The sequence below is a fragment of the Bos indicus genome, chromosome 18, assembly GCF_029378745.1.
Source record: "Bos indicus isolate NIAB-ARS_2022 breed Sahiwal x Tharparkar chromosome 18, NIAB-ARS_B.indTharparkar_mat_pri_1.0, whole genome shotgun sequence".
NCBI classification, from domain to species: domain Eukaryota; kingdom Metazoa; phylum Chordata; class Mammalia; order Artiodactyla; family Bovidae; genus Bos; species Bos indicus.
In genome coordinates this window covers 43881233-43905090 of record NC_091777.1, presented here as the reverse complement: position 1 = coordinate 43905090, position 23858 = coordinate 43881233, and the positions used below count along the sequence as shown (strand labels likewise).

At 44.7% G+C, this 23858-nt stretch overlaps 1 protein-coding gene across 8 annotated transcripts in view; it reads left to right on the top strand.

Annotated features, from left to right (window-relative positions):
* Positions 1-17376, top strand: part of CEP89 (centrosomal protein 89) — an 85020-nt gene extending 67644 nt beyond the window's left edge. For 6 of the 8 annotated variants that reach the window (XM_070770906.1, XM_070770905.1, XM_070770911.1 and 3 more), the window contains 4 exons: positions 261-402; positions 2200-2289; positions 8666-8835; positions 14144-17376. In XM_070770906.1, the coding sequence (XP_070627007.1) occupies positions 261-402; positions 2200-2289; positions 8666-8835; positions 14144-14321 (580 nt within the window). In that variant the 3' untranslated portion in view covers positions 14322-17376. The remainder of the gene's footprint in view (positions 1-260; positions 403-2199; positions 2290-8665; positions 8836-14143) is intronic. The other 2 variants (XM_070770907.1, XM_070770908.1) reach the window with 2 other exon arrangements.
* Positions 17377-23858: the final 6482 nt, after the last annotated feature.

The following is a 23858-nucleotide window of genomic DNA, read 5'->3' as shown; positions in this document are numbered from 1 at the left end:
AAAAATTAATATAATATTAGCCTGTTACTTGGGTTAAACATTTTGCAGTTTCTGTTGTCTTGAAGTCAATAGTTAATGCTTCCTTTAAAATTAAATTCAGGTACCTATTCTCACTTTGAAACTTCATGGAAGATTGAGGTTGATGAAGAATATACTTAAATGCTCACATACTTGCTGTTTTTATAATACAGATATTCACTGTGCCCTGGCCATGCAGGCTAATACATTTTTTTATTCCACCATTTGGGGGCACTCTCTAGGAGATCTCAAAAGAAAATTGATGTCCTCAAAAAGCAGGTGGAAAAAGCCATGGAGAATGAAATGTCCACTCACCAGTACCTAGCAAATCTTGTTGGCCTGGCAGAGAATGTAACCCAGGAGCGTGACAACCTTGTGTTTTTGGTAAGTTTCCTCACATGCACCACAGCTGAGAACCTGGCACAGCCAGGTAAATAAATACTTTAAAAATCAGGTTGAAAAGAAAAGAATTCTATCTGTGTTCAATAGAATTCATCCCAGTGACACAGTTTCAGTTCAGTTCAGTCGCTCAGTTGTATCCAACTCTTTGCGACCCCATAAATTGCAGCACGCCAGGCCTCCCTGTCCATCACCAACTCCCAAAGTTCACTCAGACTCACGTCCATTGAGTCGGTGATGCCATCCAGCCATCTCATCCTCTGTCGTCCCCTTCTCCTCTTGCCCCCAAGCCCTCCCAGCATCAGAGTCTTTTCCAATGAGTCAGTTCTTCGCATGAGGTGGCCAAAGTACTGGAGTTTCAGCTTTAGCATCAGTCCTTCCAAAGAAATCCTAGGGCTGATCTCCTTCAGAATGGACTGGTTGGATCTCCTTGCAGTCCAAGGGACTCTCAAGAGTCTTCTCCAACACCACAGTTCAAAAGCATCAATTCTTCGGCGCTCAGCCTTCTTCACAAAGGGGCACAAAGAGGCAGCTACAACAGGAGTACTCACCCCTACGTTACCCTGTCCTGGGCCTTGTGAGAGCCCCTTATATCTTACTTTATTGTTACTGGCATCTTCATTTCTAATCCTACCTTTAGGATGGGTTTTCCATGTGACTTGTGGCAAGTTTTATTACCTGGGTCTTAGTTTAACTTTCTAGAAAATCAGTTGACACTATTATATTACCTTAGAAGGAATGCTCACCTTTACTTAAATTTTTTTTTTTTTTTTACCATTTGAAACAGTTAATTTATAATACGTAGAAGTTTATGTCCCAACTGGGTATTAATCTAAGTCATTCCACTTTAGTGACATCCCTCTTGGATCTCCTGCCTGTCACATTTGGTTTGGAGAATGGCATGTGCCTTCATCTTGTTATCCTTAATTTTGTTAATTACCCAAATAGTCAAGTGAGAAGTTTATTTGCTGTTGGAGTCCTTTAATGGACCGGAACCTTGTGGTCCGGAGTCAATGATAAGAAAGTGAAAGAGAGAGCCAGAGGGAGTGGGAGAGAGAGAGAGAGAAAGACACAGGGACCCAAGCTCTGATGGAGCAAAAATTGCTTTAATGATCTGTGAGTATATATAGGCTGTTGTACAAGAAATTTCTTTCGACAATGATAAAGATCAGCAAACCAAATGTACAGCAACCGTTACCAAGGGAACAAGGGATTAATAATCGTCACAAGGTCAGGAGACAATCCATATCTCAAGAAAGAGGATGGAGACTAAGCAGTTTTGTCTTTACTGAAGGAGATTCAACCCTGTCTCATATTATGACCTCAGTCCTGGGAGTGGCTTGCCGCTCCACTGATTTCTGATGACAGAAACTAATAAGGAACAGAGGATTTATGAGAAACAGCATGTAGGAATCCTCCTGTTAAACATTCCCTGATGATTTGCATCTTGGCACTTACTCTTTGGATGTGATGAAAGGAATGGTATATTTCCTGAGAATAGAAAAGGTGCTGAAAGTTACATCCCCCTTGTTTGAGGGATTTGGATTTGCCTTTGGGTGCAGGAGGGGTGCCCAGCGTGCCACTCTTGGCTCTTCCCCCCCTCAGCTATTGGTCCAAGTTCTGCCCACAGCCCTCACACAGGGGTGAGGAATCTGGAGATGGGAAGTGGCAGAATGGTAATACTCTTTGTAATAATGCTCTTAGCAGAAGAATGTTTTAATATTTTAAGTTTTCTATTAAACTAAGAACGCTTTGTTGTTTTCTTCTTGCTTTACTCCATAGGCTAAATGTTTAGAAAGTGAGAACCATGGAGTTCTCAACAGAATGACAGAAGACAGTATTCGCTTGGGAAGGTTGAAAGAGAAAATTAAGGTACGCAGACATTTAGCCAGTTTCACCTGGAAACTGGCTACCGGGGGTCAGATTTCCATGTTTAAGAAAATGACCCATTTTGCATACATGTGTCCCTAATCGTCCACAGAGTAAAGCAGTTTTGTTTCTCTGGCAGAAACAGTACTTCTTAAAAGTTTTTATTCATAAACTTAAAAAAATTTTTATACTTTTACTACTGTATAACATTTCAATGAATATCCTCTTACACAACTAACTTTATTTTAAAATCTGCTCAGTGGTTTCCTTTGTAAAGGAATTGGATTTTAGGATCTCATGGGATGAACATTTGGACTTCTAAAATCAATTTGTGCACATTTTTCAGCAACTCCAGTGCTAACAGCATAATGGCTGTAGTTTGGGAGTTTACCATCGTCTAGACTCACAAAGTAATCTGACTAATAATGGGTTCTGTACCATTTCTCATCAGAACCTAATCTGCCAGCTCAATTTATTTTTCCACCATTGCTGTAACAATAATCTGCTCTGGCCATCTGTTTTCAATAGCACCATCATCCCTTTAGTATCTCTCCATCCTTAATACAAGCCCCACCTTTGCCCCTGACCTCTCCACCATCCCACATTGGTCCACCATGCCCCTGAGTACTGATGTTTCAGAACCAGTAAATCCCTGCATCTTCAGCTCTCCTCCAGCATTTTCTTGATCTGGTTTTCTTTTTTCACTTTTTATTTTGTGTCGGGGTACAGCCAATTAACAATGTTGTGATAGTTTCAGGTGAACAGGGAAGGGACTCAGCCACACACATACGTGTGTCCATTCTCCCCCACACTCCCCTCCCACCCTGGCGGCCACAGAACACTGAGCAGAGCTCCACGTGCTTGCTATACAGTAGGTCCTTATTGGTTATCCATTTCAAGTCTAGCGGTGTGTCCAGGCAACCGTGGATTCGTCTCTAAGCCTGTGAGTCTCTTTCTGTTTTAGAAGTGAATTTGTATCATTTCTTTTTTAGATTCCGCATATAAGGCATGATATGACACTTCTCCTTCTCTGTCTGACTGACGTCATTCCACATGATACTCTCTAGATCCACCCATGCTGCTGCAGATGACGTCATTTCATTCTAAGTAGTATTCTGTTGTATATATGCACCATGTCTTCCTTATCCACTCCTCTGTCAATGGACATGTAGGTTGCTTCCGTGTCTTGGCTGTTGTAAACAGTGCTGCCGTGAACATTGGGGTGCATATATCCTTTTGGATCATGTTTTTCTCCAGATATGGGCCCAGGAGGGGGATTGCAGGGTGACATGGTAGCTCTATTTTTACTTTTTTAAGGAACCTCCGTACTGTTCTCCATAGTGGCTATACCAGTTTACATTCCCACCAGCAGTGCAGGAGGGTTCCATTCTCTCCACACCCTCTCCAGCATTTGTTGTTTGTGGATTTTTTGATGATAGCCATTCTGGTTGGTGTGAGGTGATATTTCATTTTAGTTTTGACTTGCATTTCTCTAATGATTAGCAGTGTTGAACATCTTTTCATGTGCTTCTTGGCCATCTGTATGCCTTCTTTGGAGAAATGTCTATTTAGGTCTTCTGGCCATTCGTTGGTTGGGTTGTCTGTTTTGATGCTGTTAAGCATCATGAGCTGTTTGTAGATTTTGGAGACTAATCCCTTGGTGGTCACATCATTTGTGGATATTTTCTCCCAATTTGTGGGTTGTCTTTTCATTTTTTGTTTCCTTTGCTGTGCAAAAGCTTTTGAGTTATAGTAGGTCCCATTTGTTTATTTTTTTATTTCAATAATTCTGGGAGATGAATTGAAAAAGACATTGCTGCAATTTATGTAAACTTTTCATGACATAAATAAAGAGTTAAATCTATGTCTTGAAAGGGAAACTGACCCAGGATGGGCCTAGAAAATTGACACCAAGACCTGTGACTTCAAGATAAAGAAAAATTACCTTGGGAAATTCCCTGGTGGCCCAGCGGTTAGGACTCTGCATTTCCACTTCAAGGGGCTCAGGTTCAATCCCTGCTTGGGAAAGTAAGATCCAAAGCTGCTTGAGGTGACCAAAAAAAAAAAAAAAAAAGAAGAAGAAAAAGAAGGAGAAAAAATACCTTGGACATCCAGGTAAAAGATCAAGACATAAAAAAAGAAAGTCATGTTGACTTCATACTTCTCAACAGCAACACTGTATGCCAGAGAGCAGGAACAGTACTTCAGAAAGATTAAAAGGATGAGTGAAGATAATACAGGTTTATGCAAACAAGAAGAAAGCCAAGCTGTGATCTTTACATCTGCTAAGAGAAAATTTGGGCCAAAGCACTAAATGAAACCAAACAAAGGAAAAAAAAAGGGCGGGGGGAGGTCTTAATAATGCTAAAGACTACAATTAATAATAGTAGTTATTGGGACTTCCCTGCTGTCCAGTAGAAAAGACTTCCCCTTTCAATGAAGGGGGTTCGGGTTCAATTCCTGGTTGGAAAGCTAAGATCTTATGTGCTTTAGGGCTAAAAAACCAAACAGAAGCTATATTGTAACAAATTCAATAAAAGACTTTAAAAATGGTGCCCATCAAAAAAAATTTTTTTAATATATATAGTAGTTATGAATGTTTCTGTACTAAATAACACCAAAACTTATAAACTACAGGAGATAATAAGGGGAAATGGAAGCTTAGTGGAGCTTTAATCCACTTCTCTTAGTCCAGGACAGATCACAATGTTATACAAGAGTAAACGTACAGAATTTTACAGCATAATCTGTAAGGTATATTTATGTGTATATACCTATGTGCATGCGTGCTAAGTCACTTCAGTTGTGTCTGACTCTGCGACCCTATGAACTGTAGTCTGCCAGGCTCTTCTGTCCATGGGATTCTACAGGCAAGAATACTGGAGTGGGTTGGCATGCCCTCCTCCAAGGGATCTTCCTGACCCAGGGATCAAACCCACGTCTTTTATGTTTCCTGCATTGGTAGGCGGGTTCTTTAACCACCTGGGAAGCCCGTATATATCTATGTCTACGTAGACATAGCTATATACAGAACAGTCACAAAAATTGATTATAGATTGGCTACCAAAAAATAAAGTTTCAGTAAGCTTCCAAAGTAGAAATAAGAAAGCTATCTGTTGACCAAAAAAATGAATACCAGAAATTAATAAATAAAATGAGAGTGAAAAGTATTCCTTCACCTGGACATGTAAAAACTGCAGTAAACGAATGACCCTTGGGTCAAAGAAGATGTATAAATTGAATGTCATGATTTCTTTTTTTTTTTTATTTTGTTATTGGAGTGTAGTTGATTTACAGTGTTGTGTTCAGTTCAGTTCAGTCGCTCAGTCGTGTCCGACTCTTTGCAACTCCATGAATTGCAGCACGCCAGGCCTCCCTGTCCATCACCAACTCCCAGAGTTCACCGAGACTCACGTCCATCGAGTCAGTGATGCCATCCAGCCATCTCATCCTCTGTCGTCCCCTTCTCCTCCTGCCCCCAATCCCTCCCAGCATCAGAGTCTTTTCCAATGAGTCAACTCTTCGCATGAGGTGGCCAAAGTACTGGAGTTTCAGCTTTAGCATCATTCCTTCCAAAGAAATCCCAGGGCTGATGTCTTTCAGAATGGACTGGTTGGATCTCCTTGCAGTCCAAGGGATGCTCAAGAGTCTTCTCCAACACCACAGTTCAAAAGCATCAATTCTTCGGCACTCAGCCTTCTTCACAGTCCAACTCTCACATCCATACATGACCACAGGAAAAACCATAGCCTTGACTAGACAAACCTTTGTTGGCAAAGTAATGTCTCTGCTTTTGAATATGCTATCTAGGTTGGTCATAACTTTCCTTCCAAGGAATAAGCGTCTTTTAATTTCATGGCTGCAGTCACCTTCTGCAGTGATTTTGGAGCCCCCAAAGATAAAGTCTGACACTGTTTCCACTGTTTCCCCATCTATTTCTCATGAAGGAATGGGACCGGATGCCATGATCTTCGTTTTCTGAATGTTGAGCTTTAAGCCAACTTTTTCACTCTCCACTTTCACTTTCATCAAAGGCTTTTTAGTTCCTCTTCACTTTTTGCCATAAGGGTGGTGTCATCTGCATATCTGAGGTTATTGATATTTCTCTCGGCAATCTTGATTCCAGCTTGTGCTTCTTCCAGTCCAGCGTTTCTCATGATGTACTCTGCATATAAGTTAAATAAGCAGGGTGACAATATACAGCCTTGACGTACTCCTTTTCCTATTTGGAAGCAGTCTGTTGTTCCATGTCCAGTTCTACCTGTTGCTTCCTGACCTGCATACAAATTTCTCAAGAGGCAGATCAGGTGGTCTGGTATGCCCATCTCTTTCAGAATTTTCCACAGTTTATTGTGGTCCACACAGTCAAAGGCTTTGGCATAGTCAATAAAGCAGAAATAGATGTTTTTCTGGAACTCTCTTGCTTTTTCCATGATCCAGCGGATGTTCGCAATTTGATCTCTGGTCCCTCTGCCTTTTCTAAAACCAGCGTGAACATGTGAAGTTCACGGTTCACATATTGCTGAAGCCTGACTTGGAGAATTTTGAGCATTACTTTACTAGCATGTGAAATGAGTGCAGTTGTGCAGTAGTTTCAGCATTCTTTGGCATTGCCTTTCTTTGCAAAAACAAGACCAGGAGCTGACTGTGGCTCAGATCATGAGGTTTTTATTGCCAAATTCAGACTTAAATTGAAGAAAGTAGGGAAAACCACTAGACCATTCAGGTATGACCTAAATCAAATCCCTTATGATTATACAGTACAAGTGAGAAATAGATTTAAGGGCCTAGTTCTGATAGAGTGCCTGATGAACTATGGAATGAGGTTCGTGACATTGAACAGGAGACAGGGATCAAGACCATCCCCATGGAAAAGAAATGCAAAAAAGCAAAATGGCTGTCTGGGGAGGCGTTACAAATAGCTGTGAAAAGAAGAGAAGCGAAAAGCAAAGGAGAAAAGGAAAGATATAAGCATCTGAATGCAGAGTTCCAAAGAACAGCAAGAAGAGATAAGAAAGCCTTCTTCAGCGATCAATGCAAAGAAATAGAGGCAAACAACAGAATGGGAAAGACTAGAGATCTCTTCAAGAAAATTAGAGATACCAAGGGAACATTTCATGCAAAGATGGGCTTGATAAAGGACAGAAATGGTATGGACCTAACAGAAGCAGAAGATATTAAGAAGAGATGGCAAGAATACACAGAAGAACTGTACAAAAAAGATCTTCACGACCCAGATAATCACGATGGTGTGATCACTGACCTAGAGCCACACATCCTGGAATGTGAAGTCAAGTGGGCCTTAGAAAGCATCCCTGCGAACAAAGCTAGTGGAGGTGATGGAATTCCAGTGGAGCGATTTCAAATCCTGAAAGATGATGCTGTGAAAGTGCTGCACTCAATATGCCAGCAAATTTGGAAAACACAGCAGTGGCCACAGGACTGGAAAAGGTCAGTTTTCATTCCAATCCCAAAGAAAGGCAATGCCAAAGAATGCTCAAACTACCGCACAGTGTTGTGTTAGTTTCAGGTATATACCAAAGTGAGTCAGTTATATATATATATATATATATATATATATATATATATACACATATATCCCCTCTTTTTTAGGTTCTTTTCCTATATCGGTCATTACTAAGTATTAAATAGAGTTCCCTGTGCTGTATAAAGTAGGTTCTTTTTTTTTTGAAGTTATTTTTTAATTGAAGGATAATTGCTTTACAGAATTTTGTTGTTTTCTGCCAGATTTCAACATGAATCAGCCACAGGTATACATATGTCCCCTCCTTCTTGAACCTCCCTCCCAGCTCCCTCCCCACCCCACCCTTCTAGATTGTCACAGAGCCCCTGTTTGAGTTTCCTGAGTCATACTGTAGTAGGTTCTTGGATGTCATAATTTCTAAGGAGAACTGAATCTTTTGTGACTAACTACAAAATTAAATCTTTGTAGTTGAACTACAAAGTTAAAATCTGTGTGACAGCAGTTTTGGAAATGCTCAGTGGAAAATCTATTAACCTTAAATACTAAACAATAAATATGTAAGAAGGAAAATAAGTGAATCAGGCTTTTATCTCAGTCATCTGTTTACCAAGAGAGTGTGACAGTCCTTGCCAGGTCTTTCTGTTTTAATTTTTATTTGTAGCATGTAAAAAACTAGGCATGGTACAAGTCAGAAATTCTTTTTAATATACTTGAAATTCCTTTATTACTTTGTGATGACTTTTGTGATCCAACTTGCCCTCCCAGATGAGACCTGTCCAGGGGTTACTCAGTTCAGGGGCTCTGATAGGCCTAGGAGTGCGGAAGGAGCAATCCACAAAGCCAGCCCCTGGGCCCCAGGCAGCATCCCCTCACTGAGTCCATCCTCGTCCCCAGGGGTACAAGAAGCAGATGGCACTGAAGCTGGACGACATGAATCATCATCTGACAGAGCAGCAGGAGGACTTTGCTAGCAAGTCAGCTCAGTACCAGCAGGAGATGAGGCACCTCCATCGGATGCTCCTGGACAAGCAGGACATCCTGGACAAGGCGCTGCAGCAGAAAAGGTCTGGCCGCCCCAGCCCCCGGGTGGTTTGTGGTTTTTGAATGTTTGGTAAGATTTTTCCAGTAACATGCTCTGGACCTGTTTTTTGTTCATTTGATTGCTTATTTTTGTTTTTACATTTTAGTTTTGTCTGATTTTAATGTTGGTCTTGATATTTTAAAATACTCTTTTATCTGTGGCTGCACCGGGTCTTGGTTGCGGTGCATGGGCTTCTCGCCCTTGTTATGGAACGCAGGCTTTAGGGCGCAGTAGTGTGGCACACGGGCCTAGCTGCCTTGCAGCAGGTGGAGTCTTTCCAAACCAGGGATCAAACCTGTGCGTCTCCTTCACTGACAGGTGGAATCTTAACCACTGGACCACTAGGGAAATCCTGACCTTGTTTTGTATTTGCTCCTCCATTCTCTCTCTCTTTTTTTTCTTTTAAAAGATCTCCCCTAGTAATTGACATATAACCTTGTATAAATTTAAGGTATACAGTGTGATGGTTTGATTTACATATATATTGTAAAATGATTATCATAATAAGGTTAACATAGCTTTCGCTTCACATAATTACCATTTTTTGTGGTGGTGGTGGTGAGAACACTTAAGATCTACTCTGTTAGCAACTTTCAGACATACAGAACTGTTAACTGTCGTCTCCATGCTGTACATTAGATCCCAGGTCTTCATTTTCTTTTATCCCTCCCTTAAAAATTCTTGCTGTTTGAATACTGGACTTCCTAAGTCAATCCAGCCCTCTCATTGTCCTCCCCCTCTCCCCCTCTTTTCCATCTCTTTAATATTTTTATTTTATTCCATCTTCTTGGGAGACTTTAAATTTTTTTTGATTAAATATTTTATTTCTGCTATTACATTTTCATTTCTGAGAACCTTAAAGTTTCAGATTCTTCCCTTTTTGTAAGATCACAGTCAGGAGATTATGGGTATATCATGTTCGCTGTGGCTCCCCATGTGACGGAGCAGGTATTGCCAGTGTGTTGAAAACCAGCCCTGGGAAATAGCACACGTGTTGTGAAGGTGAGCATGGCGGTCCCCTCAAGTAGTCTGGGTCCACGTTTAAGTTGGCCTGTTCAGAATGGCTGTGCTGTCTTTGACAGACTGGAACAACATGTTTATGTTGCATGATGCATGGAGAGAAAGCATGACATTCAGATGTGATTTTCTTCAAGTTATGATAGAATCTGTGTATTAGATAGATACCAAGCAGAATGCAGACAGCTGTTTATTTTCTGTCAGCCAGATGCTTTTTAATGCCAGGCAGAGTTAACTGTTATCTAACAGGTCTTCTATAGTCACAGAAGTTCTTACCACCATGAACAGTCATTTTGTAAAAGTTGGAATGATACCAAGCTTCTTGCCAGACAAGTGGTTTAGAACTGCATTAATAAAATGGAACTTTGTTTTATACTTTTTCCCTTATTCTATTTTTTTGCCCTTTAATGGTTCAAAAATTAGACATTCTATTTTTATTCTTTTAGTGGTTTCCTTTGAAATTTCACTATAGTTACTTAACATTAAAAAAATCTAAAATTAGATCAGCGCCTCTGCATTTCTACCACCAAATACAAGATCTAACGCTCTAATCTAATTATTTCCCCACTCAGCATGTATGCTGTTTTTGTCTATTGTCATTACATGTAAGTACAGATATATGAAGGTGAAAAGAAAAGATCTATTTTACATCATCATTTTACCCCCAGAAATTGCATATTACTAGTTTTAATAGAGTTGTTTATTTTGATTCACCCACAGTGTATCAGTTTCTTTGCTTATTATTTTCTTTTGCATCTGAGACCCTGTTTCTCAGAGTATTTTTCTCCGTCCTGAAGTACATACTTTAGAAGTTTCTTTAGTGACAGTAAGCTTTCTTAGTTTTTGTTTATCTGACAGTGTCTGCATTTTGGCTGCATCCTTATGAGCTGATGTTTGCTGGAAGCTGGGTTCTACCTCAACAGTCTTTTTCTCTCACCACATTTCACTGTCTCCTCTGTTTCATTGTTACTGCTGAGAAGTCTTTTTTGTCATTTTTAAAACTAGATAATCCATCATATCTCTTGCCTCTTTTAAGATTTCCTCTTGACTCTTAGAGTCTGCAGCTCCACTGTGTTGTTTTTAGAATGTTTATTTATTTACATGGCTGTACCGAGTCCTAGTTGTATCATGAAGGATCTTCGATCTTCGTTGTGGCCTGCAGGGTCTAGCTCCCTGACCGGGGATCAAACTTGGGTCCCCTGCATTAGGAACACAGAGTCTTAGCCAGTGCATCACCAGTGAAGTCCCCTCCGTTCTGTTCAACTATGAGTTTGTTTTACTCAACTACTTGGTTTAAGTTATTCTCTTTATCTGTGATTTTGTGCCTTTCATCACTTCTTGAAGTTTTTCAGTCATTATCTCTTGAAATAAGTCTTTCCTTCTGGAACTCAGATTAAATGTATGTTATACCTCCTTACTGAATCTTCCATGTGTCTTATCTCTTACACTTTCTATATCCTGGGTTTTTTTGGGGGGGGTCTACACTCTCTGTAATTCTCCTCAATATTTCTATTTACTAGTTTTTTCTTCAGTTTTGTTCAGTGTGTGTTTAACCCAGACATTGAGATTTTTTATTTCAACAACTGTATATTTCAATTTCAGAAGTCCTATTTGGTTCCTTTGAAAATCTCCCTCGTGATTTTTAAAATAAATTCTTGATCTTTGCTTATCTTTAGTACATCTTTTATTTCCTTTAACATTTTATTCATAGTTATTTTATATTCTGTGCCAGCTTCTTTATCTGGAATTTGGGGGTCCTATTGACTCTTGCCCTATGCGGCTTATTTAGTTCTGCTGCTGCTGCTGCTAAGTCGCTTCAGTTGTGTCCGACTCTGTGCGACCCCATAGACGGCCTCCTACCAGGCTCCTCTGTCCCTGGGATTCTCCAGGCAAGAACACTGGAGTGGGTTGCCACCTCCTTCTCTTGCATGAAACTGAAAAGTGAAAGTGAGGTCACTCAGTTGTGTCCGATTCTTAGCGACCTCATGGACTACAGCCTACCAGGCTCCTCTGTCCATGGGATTTTCCAGGCAAGAGTACTGGAGTGGGGTGCCATTGCCTTCTCCATATTTCATTCTATGTACTGTAATTTTTTTTACTATGAACCCATGAATGGTTGAATTTACCCTGTGGAGTCCTGGGGATCTGGATTGAGGATGTTTTTCTCCAGAAAAGGTTTGCATTTGCTTCTCTTGGTGCCAGAGAGTACTTTCAAACCTGTAGTCACTTTAATTTTATTATTAACTTAAAAAAAAAATCTACTGCAGTGCTTTTTTTTTTTAATACAAAAAGATTTTTAAAATATTCACAGGGAATTCCCTGGCGGTCTAATGGTTAGGACTTCGTGCATTCACTGTGGCTTCAGTCCCTAGTTGCAGAACTAAGATCCAAGCCATGCAGCTCAGCAAAAAAAAAAAAAAAATTCTCAATGCCATTATTACATTTATAATTAATGTTTAACTTCTTAACATATATTTTTCTGTTTGCTCAATATTCCACTTCATTAATTCTGCCTCTGGTTGTGTCTAATGTACTTTTAACTCTTCCATTGAGTTTTTTCCATGATTGCCTCAAAAATGCCTTTTTACTTTTGGTTCACTCCAGTCAGGGCCTGGGGATGCTTTACAGTGGGGAACAATGTAGATTCAAACCCCATGTTCATTTGAGAACAAATCAGTGACTACAGCCCCCAAGGAGCCTATCAGAGCAGCTTTCTTTTGAAGATTGGCAGATTTTCCCACCCAAGCATCCTTCCTTTGAGGGTTCTTCACCCGTCTCCACTTACCTGCGTGATTCTGGGATACACAGTTGCATGTCACTAGGAAGAAGAGGAGAGGACCGTGGACGTGAGTCAGCCCTGGGATTTTCTGTTGCACCCAGTTTGCATGGGCCCAAGACTAGTCTCCTCTCTCTGGAAGCCTGGGTTTCTACACAGCGTGGGCTTTTGTCCTCAGAGCAATGCCAGCATTTTGTTTGCCCGCCTCTGCTTCGGTTTAGTCTTCATATTTTTCTTCTGCCCTTAGAAATTTCCTTCTCACTTTGTTTTGAGTTTAGCTGTAAATTATCATGGTGTTGCAAACATTTGGGTGTTTTGTCCAAAACCAGAAGCCTGGGGATTTTTATACATAGTTTAATTAAATAGTACCCAGCACTCGGCATCATGGGCTTTGGAAGGAAGCAACAGTTCACAAGGAAAATGATATTGAATGAGTGGGCATGTCACTGGCCTCCCTGAATCTTGGTCGCCTCCTCTTTTTATTTTTAATTTATTTTTTTGTTTGTTGTTTGGCTGTGCATGTGAGATCTTAGTTCCCCAACCAGGAGTCGAACCTATGCCCCCGGCACCGGAAGTTGGTGTCCTCCTCTCTAGACAACAGTTCTAAGTCCACCCGGTAACCCAGTTTCTAGCATTTTGCATAACCAACTGGCAGTGTCCGTGAAGGAGCCGCCTCCCCAGCCGTGCTGTCCTGCCCAAGGCCTGCTCCTCGTCCAAGGCCGAGGCTTGCTTTTCCCTCCCCGTGGGGCTCCCGTGAGGTAGTGGCTGCTATCTGGTCTGCCCCCTTGGTGGGCCACCTGAGGACATGTGTGCCCTGTCTGCCCTGATTCCTCGGCTCCCCACGCGGGGCCCGTCACAGAGCCCTGGCTCAGGATTTTCCTTCTTCAGCGGCCTTGGATCCCTCTGGACACTCGTCCTCCTGGCACGTAATCTGGGCCGGTCTTCACTGTGTCCTGGGCTGTGACCCCCACTCCCCATAGTCCCCTCCTTGCCCCCTGCCCCACTCTCTGGGCCCATCAGTGGCTCTGTGGATGGAGGTTTGGCAGGCACCTGAGTGTTGGCCGGGTCACAGTGGGGACAGGCAGAGGGGACATAGAAGAGGCCTGCAAGGCCCGTGCTGTGTGGGCGCCCACAGCCGGGACGCTGTGCTGTGTGTCAGCCACGGTAGCTGTTCCGTGGTATTGCTGTACATTAATGCCACAGAGAACAGAGGGTGTGTGCACTGCTGCCAAAATAAAGGAGAAGGCAAAACAGAAGAGAGCTAAGACGCCTTTTTCAGCCTGTGCCTTTGTATTTTGTTTGGTTTGCAGAGCACTTCCGGTTTCTTTCCAACACTGGGAGTCTCTGCTTCAGAACCCACACACCGTGGGCTCTGTTCTCTGACATTAATCATTCTTCCATTTGGGTTCTTGTGACTTTATGATTCTTATGGGCTCTGTAAGTACTTATTAAATTGTGTTATTTTAAACATTTTCTTTGTATTACTTATTTCTCTCAGAGAAGTGGAAGGCGAGCTGGAGGTTGTGTGGGAGTCCACGTCCAAGGAAAACCGGAGGATCCGAGAACTTCTCCAGGCCACTCTGGAGAGGACAGGCCCCTGGGAGAACACCAGAGTTTCTGAGGACCGCTGCCTGGATGTTATCTCTCAGCAAGCCATGCTGGATGCTGTGACATGAAGCCACCGCCTAGCACCCTCCAGGGCCTGCAGGAGCCCTAGGGCCAGGGCCCCTGGGGGAGAGCTCCACCTTACCCAGGACAGGGAGGGGTGGAGGGAGGGCAGGTCCCACCCACCCCCGCAGGTCTCTTCTCCTCAGGGTCGAGGAGAAATAAATGGTCTCAGAAATTTAACCCAGGTTTTTACATTTTTCTCTATTTTAAAAATGTGCTGCTGAGCTCTGTTTAGCCAGTACACACCCTCTGACCGTATTGCCACTGAGCTGGACTCCACTGCTCAGGCTCACAGGTGACCTGGCAAAGCTGGCTGGTCTCCAGGGGAAGGGCAGGCAGGCCCAGCACTCAGCCAGCCCTCGATGAGTCAGTTTAACTGGCTGAGCCTTGGATGGAAGCAGGAGCGATGACACCTGTGCGTTCACGCTCGGTGGTATTTTATTATTTGGCAAAAAACAGGGGCTGGTCTGCATGCCCCATGAAGTTGTACAAACTCTGTGCTGCCCTCTCCCCGCCAGTCCTTCTCTGTCCTCCTGGGAAGGTCATTTTCCTGGGGCCATGTCGCCTCCCTTCTCGTTTGACAGCCTTGACTTGGGGCACGATGGGGGCAGGGGGGTCCCTGCCCACTGTCACCCCCGAGAAGGGTGCGGGGCCATGCTCCTACCCTGCCCTGTGCCGCCTCCTCAGGTAGATCACCCCGGCCTCTCGGACCATTCCCAGGACGTCCTGGCGGTGGTGCCAACCGTCTGGGGCGGCTGGTCCCCGGCATGCTGGCCAAAGGCTGCAGAAGATCCTAAACAGTGTATGAGGGTAGAATCCTGTCACATCCTTTTACTGAACCCCTCACAGCCAAGGCCTGTGTGGTTTCAGGTGGGGAGACAGACACCCCCGCCCCCGCAGTTGGCCCCTGGTCCTGTATAAATTGCAGCTGTGCTCTTTGGTTGCTCAGTGGGAAGTTGAAATAGAAAACCATTGTTATTTTACACTTAAAAAATGTTTTTTAATTGGAGGATAATTGCTTTACAGTGTTGTGTTGGTTTCTGCTGTACAACAAGAAACAGCCATAATTATATATATATACATACATGTGTGTGTGTATATATCCCCCCTCTCTCGAGCCTGCTGCCCCCTCCCATCCCACCCCTCTAGATCGTCGCAGAGCACGAGGCTGAGCCCCTGCTACACAGCAGCTTCCCACTAGCTATCTGTCTTACACGTGGTAGAGTATATCAGAGCTACTCTCTCAATTCATTCCACCCTCTTCTTCCCCGCCTGTGTCCACAAGCCCGTTCTCTGTGTCCGCATCTCCATTCCTTCCCTGCAAATAAGCTCATCAATGCGATTTTTCTAGATTCCATATATATGAAGTAACATACAATCTTTGTTTTTCTTTTTCTGACTTCACTCTGTATAACAGGCTCTATCCTCTCATGTACCCCAGCATTCATAGCAGCACTGTTTAGCCAGGACATGGAAGCAACCTAGCTGTCCGTCGACAGATGAATGGATAAAGATGTGGTACATATAGACAATGGAACATTACTCAACCACAAAGAAAGAATGAATATGAGTCAGTTGTAGTGAAGTTCTTTTACATTTTATTAAACTTGTTCAACAGTGTAAAAGAGTTCTAATTTATTTTCATCTTATAGGTGATAGAAGGACTCACCAGGATATAAAACTATATATCATCTCCTAGGAGATGACCAAGCGCATAACTTTGCTGTATTTTCAAGGGGATTTGTGCCAGCCATCCAATAATCTGTAGATAGGCTGACAGGCAGCAGCAGCCCCAAGAGCCTCCAGATCAGTGCTGAGGTGGATTGTCTGTGGGACAAAGCTGTTGTCCTGTCACCTAGAGGACCACGTTTGTATCCCTGTCTTCCTGCCTTCAGGGAGAACATTTTATTCCCTACAAATATACCTTGCAAGTTCAGTGACCTCTGGATCTCATCAGTATCCAGCAGGGATGGCGCTCGGGCTCTGCCAGCCTCCCACTGGGTGCCATAGCAAATGGGCAGGTGAGCTCGGAGTCTGGGATGCAAAGGAAAGTGCAAAGCAGGCAAGGTAGTGAAAGAATGCAGCTGAGAGGCAGAGAGCCCAGGCTTGAGCTGGAACACCCCGGCCTTGCAGGACGGACAGGGTCTCAGGAGCTGGAGAGGGGCAGACGGGCTGGGGTTGGAGCTTGGGGTGGCCAGTGAGGCCTGACTCAGCTGGAACTGGTCCCGTTCTCTCTTGGTCCTGGTGAGTCTTTATGGGGTGCTAGAAAGGTCCCGATCAGGTTGAAAGTAACCCATGGCAAACAGAAAACATGACCCAGGGACCCAAGTGAGCCCTGCCACCTTTGGCACTATTTTCAAGCAGCCCTGGGGAAGTCAGGACTGAGTGGAGAGGGGGCCGGGTGCAAGTGTGGGTGTGGCTGGAGTTTGGTGTGCCAGCGGGTCGGGACGGGGGCGCTGTCCTGTTTCCCAGCTGTTCCCGTGCACAGGGGCGATGGGATCAAAAGTCTCCGCCCTCAACCACTGAGAAGAATGGGGAAGACCCACTCTTTTCCAACAGCTTACGTCTTTGTAGACCAGGGCATCATCTAAGGAGAGGGGGAGATTCTGGGTTTTTTAAATGTTGATGTAAATAAGTGTGCTGTGGGTACTCACCCATGCGCACTGATCATTGAGAACAGCAGCAGTGACGAAGGCAGACGTCGTTACAGAGCGTGCTAGGTGCTCAGGAGGAAAGCTCCAGGGCAGAGCCCAGGGCCACGGGCTTGCAGGCCAGCAGGGTCTCAGACCATCACGGGAAAACTGATGCTGTGTGTTGGAGCCCGTGGGTATGTGAACCTGCCTTTTCAAATGTAGATTTTATGAACTCTAGATACAGGCCAAGTATTTCCGATGAAAATCTAGTACCTGAATTGAGATATTCTATTATACAACCATAAAATATACACCGGATTTTGAAGTCTTACTATGAAAAAAAATGTAAAATTATCTAATTTTTCTATTGGTTTTATGTCAAGATAATATTTTGTATATATTGGGTTAAATAAAATGTTACTAAAATTGACTTCACCTGGGATTTTTTTTTTTTTTTTAATTTTTACTTATTTTTATTTTCAGCTGTGCTGGGTCTTGGTTGCGGTGTGCAGGCTTCTGTTTGTGGTGGTCTCTCCCCGTTGCAGAGCATGGGCTTAATTGCTGTGAGGCATGTGGAATCTTCCCAGACCAGGGATCGAATCTGTGTCCCCTGCATTGGAAGGCTGCTTCTCAACCACTGGACCACCAGGGAAGTCCTTGTTTGGGTTTTTGTTTGTTTTACTTTTTAAAAAATATGACCGCTGGAAACCTGTAAGTCCCATTATATTTCCCTTGGACAGTGCTGTCTGGACGTTAATGTGAGAAGCAAAACTAAGCTAGAAGATAATTTGTGACTTCAGGTCAGAGAGAGGAAAGGGAGAGAAGGAGAGAGGTGGGGAGAAAAGGGAAGAGCGGGGGTGAGCCTCAGGCCAGCCCCCCACAGCTCCCAGGCTCCCGGAGAACTGTGCAGGACAGACCTGCTTGTCCCCTCTCCAGCTGGTGACTGTCACCTCCTTGACTCCTCAGGCAGCTGGGCTTAGTTGGTGGGTGGGGGGGTCACCTCCATCCTGGAAGACTTTGTCCCCTCCCAGATATGCTAGACTGGAAGTTCAGGTCACTCTGGGCAGCCTTTCTGTCTGTCCAAGGCTTTCCCATCAGCAGTAAAGACTCCTCAGGTGTCTTCCATCCGAACTAGAAACTCCTCCTGGACCCCACATTCTCCCATCTCATGGACAGGGCTGCCCCTGACCCTCTGCCCGGCTCCAGCACAGTTACTGCCTCAGCTGCTGGAGCCCCCATCCGGCCCCACACGCCCTGGCAGCTCCCAGCGGGCACCACTAATGCCTGTGGACTCAGGGACGCTGTGCTCGCCCTTACGTGCTGGATCCTCGGACCTGTCTCCTCTCGCCCCACGCTCCCCTTGGCTGCATCTGCCTGAGAGTCACACTCCCATGGTTCCCTTCTCAGCCCCGGTGAGCTTCAGTCTTGGGAACCCAAGGCGTCTTTTGTGTCTCTTTCTCTCCCTCTCTCACACTCATTCTCTCGCTCGCTCTGTCTGTCCCACATGGAACCCCTCGCTGTGCCTTTTTCTTCCACTTCCCTCACACAACTAGGTTTCTTTCTCACCTCAGATCTCTGCGCCCTTTCAGGAAAGCGTTTCCTGGATAACATCCCTACACTGCGACCCTACCACCATCAACCCCAGTGGTGCCCGTGTCAGACAGAACCCAGATGGTACCCACTTCTGTCTTAGCTGCAAGACAGACAGGGCAAAGGATTTTGGATTTTCTGCTGTCTAGTCTCCCACCTTACTAAATGCCCAGAAATTTACTATGAGGGTTTCCCCACTTGGCCCGTGAGCCCTGAACCCCATGCCATCTTCTGATCGCCCAACTCCAGTTTCTGCAAGCATTTCTCTTTGCATCTATCAGAACCCACCCCTCCCTTACTCCAGGCCTTGGCAACCTCCATATTGCTGTGGGCAGCCTATTGGGCTGGCCACCCCCAAAGGCCCAAATGATGAACGTCATAGATGCTCAGTCTCAAGGAATACACCCCAGCGTAGGGAGACTTATCACAGGACATAAACTCTATAAACAAAGTATGTGTGTGCATGTGTGTGCATGCACAATCGTGTCTGACTCTGTGACCCATGGACTGTAGCCTGCCAGGTTCCTCTGTCCTTGGGATTTTCCAGGCAAGGGATTCCTTCCTAAGCCAAGCCCTGACAACCAGTCTATACTGGCTCAAAAGTCCTTCTCCAGTGGTGCTGGGTTGGGCACCTTGTGCAGGGTATCAAGGGGGCCAGAGAAACGTCTGACCGTGATTCGATGGGGGAGCAGAAGATGCTCAAAACCCCGTCAAGCAATAAGATTGAAGAGAACCCCAGGGATGCTCAGAACCCCTTCCAGTGCCTCCTAAAGGTACCTAGGAGGCTGGATTACACTTCTAGGAGCACTCTGTTCTCAGTTGCAGGTTACTCGACATGGGAGGGTCCCCTTCAAAGCTAGAAGAAACACTCCTTGAGTGTATTCTTAGGAACTAGAAATTTTTTAAGACAGGGGGGCTAAGAAAGGAAAAACTTAAATCTTACCGTAGCAGTGCCTGACCTTTGTATTAGCTGGGAAATGGAGAAAAATGGCCTGCAAATGGGTCCCTAAATCATTATAATATCTCACAATTAGATCTTTACTATTGCAAAATGGGAAATGGACTGAGGTTCCCTATGTTCAAGCTTTCGGTTTGTTTCTTTACCAGAATCCTGCCCTTATATGGCTCTTACCATTTAAAGCCTGGGGAATCAGAAAACTTTCCTGACATCTTAGATGATTCCCATTCTGTCAGGATAACCCAGCTCCTCCCACTCCTAACAGGGTCTCTACTTCTCAGAGCCTCTTGATTCTCCAGAGCCAACAGCTTCTCCTGGTCCTTCTGACCAATCCCCAACTCCGCCTCCCTATGTTCCCCTATATCGCACAATCTGATATCCCAGATTCGAGAGAATAGTCCTGCAGGGTGACCCATGGTGGGACTTCTTATCTCCAAGGAGTGGAAAAATCATGCCCTGTTAGGGAAGTGGCAAATGGTGAAGGAACAATCAGAGTATACATGTGCTGTTCTCTTTAACTGACTTAGCCAATGCAAACAGAGACTGGGCCAATTTTCTGAAGACCCTAGTAAGTTTGTTGAAGGGTTTCATGACCTAGCCCTGGTCTATGACTTGACTTAGAAAGATGTCCAAGTAGTTCTATTCACCTGCTGTACTCCTGGGGAAAAACAGAGAATCTGGACAACAGCCCAGGAGCACGCTGACCAGCTTGCCAGAGACCAACCCGAACATCATGCTATGTATGGCAATGCAGTCCCAAATCAGGAACCCCCAAATTATAATTCCCAGGTGGGAACAACAGCCAGGAAACATAATCCAATGTGTATCATGAGAAAATGTGTCTAAACACCAGTCATTATTGAAAGGGTTAAAGAGGTAACCCAATAAGAGAAAGAAAACCCAGCCATCGTTCACAGGCAGCTAGCAGAGGTATTTAGAAAGTATACCAACATAAATCCCTCCACTTCTGGGCAGTCCGTGCAGGAACAACACTTTATCATCTAGTCCACCCCAATATTAGGCAAAAAACCCCCAAAGTTACAATTTGGCCCACAAACCCCCATGCCCCAGCTCCTAGAGGTGACTTTTGGGATATTTAACAATTGAGATCAGGCTGAGGAGGCAAAAAAAGGACTCAGCATGAGAAAAGACAGGCTAGGGCTTACGTAAACCTGAGAGCCACTGCAGTCAGCCATGCCTTTGCGACCTCAGAACAACCCAAGGGGGCCAAGAAAGTCGAGTATCTGTCTGGAGGTAAAATCAACAAGTGAAAGTTGCTCAGTTGTATCCGACTCTTTGTGACCGCATGGACTATACAGTCCATGGAAATCTCCAGGCCAGAATACTGGAGTGGGTAGCCTTTCCCTTCTTCTCCAGGGGATCTTCCCAACCCAGGGATCCAAGCCAGGTCTCCCGCGTTGCAGGCAGATTCTTAACCAGCGGACCCACAGGGGACAAGGCGAAGGCTAAAAATGCAAGTCAACTGGCTACTGGGCCTGAGATTGCCAGAAAGAGCCCCCCAGGCAATGCCCAGCCTGCAAACAGAGGGGAAGTCCCCAAGGGGAAGTGGGAAACCGGCTCCCAAGATGGCCATGCTGGGTGACTGAGACAGCCCAGGGATTTTAGTCTGTCTCCACTGAGGAGCCCCAGGCAGTCCTTGATGTGGCAGGTAAGAAAATTGATTTTTCAGTTGATACAGGAACCACTTACTCTGTCTCAATTTCTCACGCAAGACCTCTTTCCTCCAAAAGCTGTACTATGACTGGTGTTGACGGAAAGCCTCACACCCATCACCTCACTGGAGCTCTCACTTGCCCATTGGAGTAGCGGTTGATTTCACTGCCTTTTTAGTTATGCATGAGTGTCCCAACCGCCTGGTGGAGCAGGACCTCCTGAGCTCCCTAACCAGGCTATACTCTGCTTAGGAGACCCCCAGCAGCCCACTCATCTTGACCCTGACGATGAAGACAAGCCAGAAGAACAAAGTCCTGTTCCAAATCACCTTCTGCAGGCAGTGAGCTCTCCCGGGTGGGACCAAGGGGTCCCTGGGAAAGCCAGAAATGCCAAATCCGTAAAAATGAGCCTTAAGCCAGAAGTAACTTACCCTAACAAAAGACAGTGCCCCATCAACCTAGAAGCAAAAAGGGGGTTATAACCACCCCCCAGATAAATTCTTAATGCATAGAATCTTGGTACCTGCCATTCTCCATACAGTACTTCTGTTCTGCCAGTTGTTAAGCCAAACAAGGAATATAGGATGATACGAGACCTTAAGGTAGCAAACGATGCTGTGATCCATATACATCCCCTCCTGGCCAATCCTTTTGACATACTTTCTCAGGTCCCTGAAAATGCTCAATGGTTTACCATGCTCGACCTCAAGGATGCCTTCTTCTGCATCCCAGTTCAGCCCTCATCACAGTATCTGTCTGCATTCGAGTGGATTAACCCTGACTTAGGCAAAATCCAACAATATATGAGGACGGTATTGCCTCAGGGGTTTCAGGACAGCCCACGCTTGTTCGCTGAGGCCCTAGGAAAGGAACTAAGGGAAGTGTACATAAAAGGAGGTGCTATTCTGCAATATACAGATGACACACTAACATGTAGCCCCACAAGAGAGGCCTCAGATCAAAGCACCATTGAGGTCCTTAATTTCCTTGAAACCCAGGGTTACAGAGTCTCTCAGAGAAGAGCACAAATTTCAAAGCAACAGGTGAAATACCTGGGATATATTATAAACCCTGGGAGTAGACAGCTAGTTCAGACAGAAAACTAGCCATACTGGGCCCAGACTAAGAAACATCTCTGTACTTTTGGGACATGGCAGGATTTTGCAGAATTCAGATTCTAGGACTTGGGCTAATGGCCACACCCCTATATGAAGCCACTAAAGGCCCTGATTCCAAGTCTTTGCTCTGGAACAGGGAACAGGAAAAGGTTTTTAATGATATCAACAGGCCCTCCCTCGCCAAAGCCCCTGCTCTGGGTCTCCCCAGTTTAAACAAGCGATTCATCTTGTATGGAGCTGAAAAACAAGGGACACCACTGGGGGTTTCCTAGTTCAAAAGCTAGGGGAAGTTCCTCAGCCCACAGGCTATTTCTCCAAGCAAATAGGTTCCATGGCTTGAGGCTGGCCTGGCTTCCTCTGGGCAGCAGATGCCACCACTCTGTTAGTGGAAGGAGCAGCCGAGCTTACCTTTGGACAGCCACAAGCGGTCCAGACCCACCTCCCCCTTCAAGTGCAAAGCTTGATTCTGGAGATCAAAGGCCACCCCTGGCTAACAGGAGGCTGAATACTAAGTATGGGCTTTACTTCTTGATTCTCCAGCAGTGACTCTTAAAACTTGCCACACCCTGAACCCAGCTACACCAGTGTCTGCTGAAGCCCCAGAACTTGACATTCTTGCCTCGAATCCCTGGAGCAGGTCTTATTCCTGTAGGTCTGCTCTAACAGATCAAGCCATAGAAAACCCTGAGGAAGAACAGTTTACTGATGACAGTAGTTTTATTAAAGATGGTGTCAGTGCAACTGTTTGGTGTCATCTGGGGGGCTCTGATGAGCCCTGGTACACAGTTCTTTATGTCTCAGTGCAGTAAAGAATTCAGCGAGAGGCAAAGTGACTGATAAGAAGTGGTTTATTAGAATAGGATGCATGTGAGGCTTACAGGCACATAGGCAAGAGATGCTGTGCCCCGAGAACTTTCTGAGCTACAGTTTTATAATCAAAGGAAATGTGGGGAGGGGAAGAAGAACTCCTTTGCCTTTCTTGAGTAGACGTCATGCTTCCATCATCATCTCCTCCAGACTGAGCAGGAGAGTTTTCTTGTCCCTTCACGGTCAAGCTAGGTCTACAAATTATCCTTTCTTACATGTGCAGAGAACATGTCCTAGGGATCATTAACTTACTGAGCTCACTGGGCACGACGTGGGTCTTACGTCACATTGTTTTATTGTTTGGGGGCACGTCTCCAGCTTCTGTTGCAAGGTTTGGGTGCTAAGCAAGCCTACCTGATTTTGTGGTTAAGCAAACCTTCTCTCTTGAGTAATCATTAACAAATAGGGGTCTCCCACATTTTTTCTATTTATAATCCCCTAGTGGGATTAACTATTTAATTATTTACTTTGTCCCTTTACTCTGTCCCTCGCATCAGGAGGACAGACTATGCTATTGTGAGCGCCCACAGGGTCACAGAAGCAAAACCTTTGCCACTCAACCCTTCAGCCCCAAAGGCTGAACTGATAGCTCTAACCAGAGCCCTAACCCTAAGGGAAGGGAAAGTTATAAACAGATATACAGACTCAAAATATGCCTTTCTTGTTTTACATGCCCATGCAGCTTTCTGGAAAGGAGGACTTTTAA